The sequence below is a fragment of the Triticum aestivum genome, chromosome 1A (genome assembly GCF_018294505.1).
Source record: "Triticum aestivum cultivar Chinese Spring chromosome 1A, IWGSC CS RefSeq v2.1, whole genome shotgun sequence".
Lineage (NCBI taxonomy): Eukaryota > Viridiplantae > Streptophyta > Magnoliopsida > Poales > Poaceae > Triticum > Triticum aestivum.
The window spans coordinates 439,424,572-439,433,031 of record NC_057794.1 but is presented as its reverse complement, the minus strand read 5'-3'; the positions used below and the strand labels follow the sequence as shown (position 1 = coordinate 439,433,031).

The window sequence follows — 8,460 nt, the reverse complement described above, 5'->3', positions numbered from 1 at the left end:
GGAGGAACCTCATCGGCAACAAAGCATCAAAGATGGTCGTCGACAGTCCCTTCGACATGGCCATCATACCGACCGTGGTGAAGTAGACTGGCAAAAGGGACCGGCGGGCGACGAAAAAGGCGGCGGTCAACACGGCGGCACTGGCGAAGAAAACAAGAATGCGGCCGCCTGTTCGCTTCCCCCTCGACCTGCGCGGTTCCCGTGAGTGCTACCCCACCTCTTGTTGCCACAGGCAACCCCTCCACCGTTGGTGGATGAGGACGAGATGGACTCAGACACTGCTACATGCTCGAGTAAATGCCCGAATGGCAAAATAAAATCCTCTTTTCGTTTTATTGTTTGCATTTGATTAGTATAGTGATGCATTGTTCAATATTAATTGTTAAGTTCTTCCTTAACCTTTTGTAGTGAGCAAATGAACAATGATGCCCAAGCTTTCATGAATGAATTGAGTGGCATCCATGTAACTGGATGTTTAACCGTTGATTTCATGTTCAATATGGGCTGCCACACTATTTATATAGGCTCTCATTGATTTCAATTATGTAACACAACTCTTCTATTAAATATATAGATTTATGTATTTATGATACTGTTTGTTGGGGGCGGGGGGTAGTTTTTTTTTTAGTTAATGCGGTATATGCGCTCTCCAATTTTCTAAAAAAAAGAACTCAGGTTTAATTTATGAGTGTGGCTCGTCTCATTGGACTCATAGTGGTGCGGTGACTGCATCTAGCCATCCCCTTCTCCGGTGAGTTTTCGTATGAGAGTTGCTATTCTAGGTCTCACAGTTGAGCGGCTCTCAATACTATTGCCCTCCACGGATCTTTGCAGTGGTGAAGCAACTTCCATGGAACAGCCAAGTTGATGGCCCTAAGAGATGTAAAACTGACGTTGTTTGCACCTTGTCCGCAACATCTGAGAAGAGCAAGACTAGTAGCAGAGAAGGATGCCAAAATCATGCTGACACCGCTAAGGCGCTAACAACAAAAATGCAAGTACCAGACTACCAGTGGCGAGCCTAGAGAATAATGGAGCCGACTTGGTTTCGCGCATATACGAAGATCCAGCGGCATTGCAAGTTGCAACAACGTGTAAATTGACAGGGCAGCCATGAAAGCAACAGCTTCAGAATTTGGCAGACTCGTATTCCAGATGTATCCCAAGCCTAAATGACGTCTTCCGACGATCACCGGCTGCCTAGATCTACTGTCGCTCATATCTCCCGAACCTTGGTCTAGCTAGTTAGCCTCAGGCGGTGGGAGCTATTGCATTCCTTCGGTAAACTCAGTATTGCTCGCCAGCAACCTCACTGTGTTGCCTTTTAACTTGCAATGCCAGGAGAATGGTGTGCATGTGCAGCAACTCAAGCATTGCACGATCAGGGTCAGTAAGCACATGGAGCACATACCATGCTTAATGGATGTACAGTGTCCTAGCTTATGAGATTTCCAAAAAGATGCAAAACTGCAATTACTTTTACAAGTTCTTGCAATGTGCAGTGCCTTACTCAGGGGTTTTCCCATGACGACTCCTCATTTTTCAGTTTGAAGATCAGATTTACAAATTATAAAGCCAATTGAGAACTTTAGAAGGCCAGCAATTTGCCCTTTTTTCTGGTCATACAGACACAGAGCTTGCTGGCTTGTACTAGCTCGCATTACAAGCACCGGAATGCCCTCCTACCTTTGCCGCCATGAGTGCGGCAGCCACCAGTGCAGATATATCCAGTTGCAAGGAACCCACTACCAATGGTGCAAATGTACATCACTACGTATCTCCACGCATATAATGTATGCATTTTTCTTTTTTGCAGAAGAGGAATGGCATGTCTCTACTATGAATAGTTAACAGTTTCTAAGCTCTAACTAGCAGAAACCACAAAGAAACAGCTTGCAAGCGCTGATCTAGTGAAATCATCCGGGCAAGTCGATGCCTTCTAGGGTCTACGCACAAGAGAGTAAACGATGCTGTTCAGTCCTCACCATTTCAGGGTGGCTGCCAACTCCAAGAGAGCTTCCACTTGACATATAGTCCGCAGCTTCTCTTGCTGTTTCAACATGGTCGCAACAGACTCTGGGTCGTATCCAGTTTGCAGCTTACTCTTTTCTTGCTCAGCTTCAACTTCTTTCAGCAACTCATCGACTTCCCTCACAAAGTCAACTCTCAGAAGCACGTCATCGTCCTGGGGAGGCAGCTTGATCTGCCCATCATACTGAAAAGAAAAACGACGAAAAACTTAAATTTCAGAATTTTTCTGCAGCATCTAAGAACCATGATGATATAGAGAAGTAATTTGAGCAGGAAATTCAGAATCCAATTAGGGAATGGTAAGTTTAAAAGTATGAACTGATAACAGGACAACTGGTGATCTTTGGAGTCAATTTACCATGAGAGGTGTGATAATAATATCATTGCCCTGCAATACTTTATGTTCTTTTTCATGTAAAATTTGCTTTAAGGGAACATGCATTTTTAGGTGTCAATGGTTTATTAGATGTACAACAGCTTGGCAAAGCTATGTTAACTGGCATTAATAGGATGGCTCATACGTTACGGGATTCCATTAATTTTAAACATGGCTGAGTGACTAACTAGGAGGACTATCCATGTAAGTAAGACGCTTTTTTAATTTTCTCTTTCATAAATTATCACACCCGAGTGTCGTCAATTCAAATACGGCCAGTTTCATCAAGAAAAGGGGGCCTTGTGTACAACTAACATACTTTTTCCATGTCGAACCCAGGAGGAAAGACCATGGTGAATGGGTCCTCTCTTGGAAAAACTTCAATCATGTGCTTTCTACATGCCTTGAGCCATTTGTCATCGTCAGAGCCATCATGAATATTCAGAAGTTCATCAAGTAATCTCATGGCGGGAGTTGCTTCACTTCTTAAAATCTCAGTCTGCATTAAAGTTTCAATTTCTGATTAGAAAGTTGCAAACTAACGAGACCGTTAAAAACAGGGAAAATTTAAATAGTCAACACTTGTGGGCAGAAACCTCTAATAATAATGCTTAATGAAACTCATCTAGATAAGATACAGAACAGATATTCCATTTACCTCTACCCTTCTGTACAAGAGATCAAGGCTTCTGATGGCATCTTTCTCATCCTGCAGGTAGAATAGAAGGTCAGATAAACAAATATATACCAACTTTGCAATATACAATCAAGGGAACTTCTCAGATACATTTCTGCAATGAGGACAAGTCAAAATAAATAAATAAAGATCAAACGTTGAACAATCGAGAAAGGAAGATAAAGACCATGAAACGAAGGAAACCGTGTCTTACAATGAGATGCCAATGCAATGGACATGCTCTAGCAATTCAAATCAATGCCGACATAATGCTAAACAGATTAACACAAAGAGACAAAAACAATGACAAAACTATATATGAGATACTAAGATTGTGGGAGCTCCCTCAGGTGTTTCAATTTCTTGAAAAATTCTTCAAAGAAGAATGACTGCACGCTTTAGTATTATGCAATCTCAAATCCACTTTTACTCAATCAAATGGTTCTACAGGCACCTTCGACGGGTTTGTTTATGGGTAGTTCCTTTTAAGATATTTGTACTCCCTCTGATCCATATTAATTGTTGCAGCTTTAGTGCAACCTTAGTATAAAGTTGTACTAAAGCTGCGACAATTAATTTGGATCAGAAGAAGTACATAGTTTTTTCTTTACCCGCGGCATGGAAGTAGTGAACTAACAAAGCATAAAGCAACGAATACTTTTGATAACAAAAGTTCAATTACCAACATACAATAGGACCCTGTATCACACAGTAGAAGGCTACAAGCTTGAAGTTCTATTCTAACTGATAGGACGTGAACTGTACATAAAAATAAACAATCCATAGGACCTATAGGTAACATGACTTAGAACAGAGCTTTTACATACATCACGCCGAGCAACATCAAGTCGATTCCAAATGACCATGAGAACAAGCTCGGTAAGCTCTCCTCTTTCAGCAGCCTTCTCAATTACCTGCATATAGATGTACAATGCAAATTAAATCAAATATTTCATAAAATAAGTTTTTGACAGTTGGCTTCGGCACATATACTTAATTTAATAAATTTAGGAAACATAACTTCGAACTTCCTTTTCCATGATTTTGTTTTAACGGTGTTCGAATTTCCATATAAACAAATATGACAATTAAACTTGGATGGAGCATGCCACTGAATGCACGTGCTAGAGCGTCACAGACACAGGTGTGAGTAGCAGTAGTTAATCCTCAATATGTTATTAGATACAGCTACATACTCATATTACGATCACTCCTAACATCAAAATATTTTCTAGGTTACTGAACTTGACCAAAAGTCCAGACTCAAGAGTGGGTGCTTCGTCCTTTTGGATTTAAATAACTCGTGTAAATGCATTTTCCTTCCAGACTTACCAGTTATAAAGTAGTGTCTAAACCTGTAACACTTGGTTAAGATCCATAAATCATGAATTTGCTCTGTTGGATCACAATTTTCCCATCTGTTAATGTATTTTGTGTAGTTCCCTTAATTGTTGGTCCAGAAAAAAGGAAGGGAGAGAAACAGGGCATAGCAGTAGGGTTTAAATTTGTAAGAGTCCAAATGAAGAACTGAGATACCTTCTCAACATCTTCACCAGCTCTTATGAAACTTGAAACTAAAACCCTAGCTTTACAAACTTCTTCCTGTGGGTATGCTTTCATACGCATCCCAATCTCTCGGTATTCACTTGATTTTGCTTCCTCCTCGGCTTCCTCTTTCTGACGATATGCATGCCATTCCTTAGTCCTCTCCCGCTGATTGGCTTGCCACTCCTGCAAGTGGAAGTACAGATGGTGCACAAGTTACAGAATTCTTTTTGCTGCTGAAGTTAAGTAAAATTGTAAAACCATGGATGTGAAAGCTCAACTCACATAAGTATAATCCCCGCACCCACTCACCCACCCACCTATCCCCAAACACACGCACAAAAAAACTCATATAAGTCTAGACAATGAACTGAGATTAACAGCAATGATGATTGAATATGTGAATCAGACGGAGATGTATGCTCATTGCAAGATGTTAGGAGAGATAATACCAATTTTCAAAGGTAAGCGAAATAACAGAAGAAAACAAACAACATAAATTATGCTCCCAACAGACCAGTTAATTGCTCACGACAGTTTTGCAGCTAAATGTAGCAAGGGTATTCGTGTGTTCAACTCATCACTTTGGGGTGAATAGAGATGTGTGGCTCCGATACAAATAGCATGTCACAATTCCATGTCAGCTCAAAGTAGGCTGAGTCATGTGTGAGTGAATCCCCTCGTGATGATTCTATATAAGCTAGAGAATAGGAAAAAAAAATATGATCAGAAAACGATACGGAAGGACCATCGACAATGCATATCCAGTACCCTAATGATGCTGATTTGTCATTCTTGTTGTTCCAAATGAACAGCCAGAGATTGTAGGGCTTATTAAAACTATTATTGTGCGGTACAAAGCACCGCTGCCCACTCCCCAAAACACACAGATGTGCTAGTCCAGGACCTTGCAAATGGGATTAATAACAGGATTGGCTAATTGCGGGACATAGAAGAAATTTCATTGTGGAATTGCAGATATAACTAATGTCCCAAGCAAAAGGTCAATATAGCTGTGTATATACATATAAAAGGACCAAATCCCATCGACCCGCCAAAGGGGCAGAGTTTATTATAACCACAAGTACGCGCTCCGTGTGCGATAAGAGCAGCTCATGCTTGCCCGGAACCTGCACGGCGAAATGCCTCTGAGAACTACTCTACTCGCCATACCTCATCGTAGAACTCGGAAGGCATCCCCTCCAGCTGGACCTCGTCGGCTGCCGCGGCGGCACCCTTGGTCTTCTCCACAGCTGCAGCGGGAAGTGGAAGAAAGCTGAAGCGAATTTCGTAAGAGAGGCGGGGCCGAGATTATTCGAGGTCTCGCACCTGAGACGGGGGAGAGGGGCGCGGCGGGCCGGGCAGGGTGCAGACGAGACGGAGCGGGGCGGCGACGGTGGAGAGGCGGCGTGGAGGAGGGGAAAGGCGGGGGCGGCCGCGGCCGGAGGAAGGTGGGAAGCGCGGGCGCCGCGGCGGCCATCACACGGACGAGTCACGAGCTTCGCCGGTGAGCGAGCGTGCGGTCGGGGTTTTGGGGGGATTTTGCGGATGAAACCCGAGCCGACGGAGAATGCAGTGATGCTCGCACTTGGCCGCGATGGTGCTTGTCATGACTCATGAGCGATTTTTGGAGCAGTAGCAATATCTGGAAAAAAAATTATATGAGATCAGGTCTCACGGTTAGGACGGTTAGCAGGTGAGACCCGTTCTGATGAATGATACGTGGCATTCACAAATCACAAAGCATCTAATCTCTCTCCCTCCTGATTTTAAGTGGGGGATGGGGATGCTTTGAGATTTGTGAATGTCACGTATCATTTATCAGGATGGCAATAATAGCTGTATAGATCTACGGTAATACTAGCTGACGAACATTTGCAAATTGTCAGGCAAACATTCGCAAATGCCACCCTCTCTGGCGAACGTTCGCCAGTTATGGGCATCCTGAATGAGAGTGGATTTTTGAAACTTGAGTGTATTGTAGGATCTTATTTTAAATACTTTGAAAATCACATTTAAGTTTTCAAAAAAATCTGAAAAAAATTCTACGTGATCATATGGATGTATATTACACATGATGGATGTATATTACACATGTGTAAAGTTTGGTGATGAAATACGTAAATATGTGACCTATACAAAAATGACAAAATGGGATATCAAAATAGTGAATAATGCATGCACTGTTCATCTTTCCAAAATCATGATTTTATCATTTTTGTGCAACTCACATGGTTACTTATTTCATCATCAAAATTTACACATGTGTAATATAAATTCATATAAACATGTGGATTTGTTTTCAAAAAAAATTGAAACTCCAAAATAGCATTTTGGCATAGTTTAAAAAATAGGGCTCCAATGCACCTGGGTTCCAAAGTGACTTTTTGCATCCTGAATCTATAAATTGGAAATGCAAATGCCACAAAAGTGACATTAGGCTTATTGTGTATCGCATGTTGGGTGATGCTGAGGATGTTCACGCCAATGTGTTACTGCCCAATGTGTTTGATGGGCAAATTGTGGATGTTCACCCCAGCGTGCGTAGGGCATCTCCAAAGGTGAAAGTGAGTGTTGCACGTGTGTATCCACAAAATAGCAATGAAAAGCATATTAATCGATCATATACAGGCATAACAAACAAGTAGTACAGAAAATATTGACGGAAGATCTGTCCGGGCAAGACATATTATCTGGATGACTTAATTGATGCTTCGTGATTGTACATTTATTGTATCTGATCTACATTTGCATTCAATATTATTTCCCCTCATATAATATCGTATATACATTTTTGGGTCTCGCCAAGGCTTTTTATAGAACATTTTATTCTCCGGGGAAGTATAAGTCCCATCCAACCATTGATTTTCCACGGCATTATGATATGTTTACATTCGCTTATTTTTTTCCCTTTTATAGACTGTATTTTTTTGTAGATGTGTTTTAGTAAAAAAATAGCAGATCACTCTAGTCTTTGGGGCTCATTTGCTAAGACCAAAATTGCCCCACCATTGTGATCATTGTCATAGTTTTGTCGTTCTTCAGCTGCGAGTCATGTGGGCTAGTTGTGGTATCAAAGCTATCGAGTCGATGGGGTGAACGTAAATTTTAACAAATTCTTTAGAAAAATGAAAAGCTTCAGTAAACTGAAGAACAACATCAAAGCATTATATCAATTCTAATGAAATCTAGTAGAAGAACTAGATAACGGATGGGCATGCAAAAAAAACTACGAAGTAAACAGCACATTGGAAAACATCTTAATCACAGTAACTGAAGAGAAATATGCTAAGGTGTTGTGAGTGAATCTAATAAGTTAACCAGGGTCAAAGTCTTCACAGAGTGAAGAGAGTACAACACTTTAGTGAAAATCTAAGCAGCGAAACGGAATAAAAGGTAATCTGGTGTCTTCGCTACCATCACAGAGAATGAGGAAGGGGAAATTCTTTGAAGTTTAGTAGATTATAGAAAGAAAAGTGAGGAATTAGAACCCGTTACTTGGTGAAGATATAGCGATGTATTTAACCCCCCCCCCCCAGTTCAAACCGTTGGCATAGTTCTACGTCTGGGTTGGAGAAGCCGAGTCAAAAGCTCTGAAGAGACACAAGTCTTCGCCTTGCTCTCCTTGAGCTAAGTTCCTTGGAACTCGGCAATCATGTGGTAGATCTTGCGGCAATCTCGAGGTCGGTACAAATCTATTCTTCGACAGTTCTACACTTTATATGCTCTAAATGATTCCTAACCATCTAGAGGACGCACAATCCTAAAAATTAACTAGTCCAAATTAGGCTCGATTAGATTCTACCATGATGTTCCATCACTTAACACATTA

At 41.4% G+C, this 8,460-nt stretch overlaps 1 protein-coding gene across 1 annotated transcript; it reads right to left on the bottom strand.

Annotated features, from left to right (window-relative positions):
* Positions 1 to 1,752: 1,752 nt before the first annotated feature.
* LOC123054653 (protein PALE CRESS, chloroplastic) lies at positions 1,753 to 6,228 on the bottom strand. The gene is made up of 7 exons (XM_044478464.1): positions 5,958 to 6,228; positions 5,802 to 5,881; positions 4,620 to 4,814; positions 3,911 to 3,997; positions 3,066 to 3,116; positions 2,727 to 2,906; positions 1,753 to 2,215 (listed from the first exon to the last, which is right to left on the bottom strand). Exons 1-7 carry the CDS (start codon positions 6,106 to 6,108, stop codon positions 1,982 to 1,984), a joined length of 978 nt encoding a protein of 325 aa, XP_044334399.1. The 5' UTR covers positions 6,109 to 6,228; the 3' UTR covers positions 1,753 to 1,981.
* Positions 6,229 to 8,460: the final 2,232 nt, after the last annotated feature.

What these genes read in the sequence shown, in the direction of transcription:
- LOC123054653 (XM_044478464.1), bottom strand. Translation starts at nt 6,108, where the DNA reads ATGGCCGCCGCGGCGCCCGCGCTTCCCACCTTCCTCCGGCCGCGGCCG. An exon ending in CTTCCGAGTTCTACGATGAG is followed by an intron (nt 4,815 to 5,801) that starts GTATGGCGAGTA and finishes TTCCACTTGCAG; the next exon opens with GAGTGGCAAGCCAATCAGCG. An exon ending in TCTTGTACAGAAGGGTAGAG is followed by an intron (nt 2,907 to 3,065) that starts GTAAATGGAATA and finishes ACTTTAATGCAG; the next exon opens with ACTGAGATTTTAAGAAGTGA.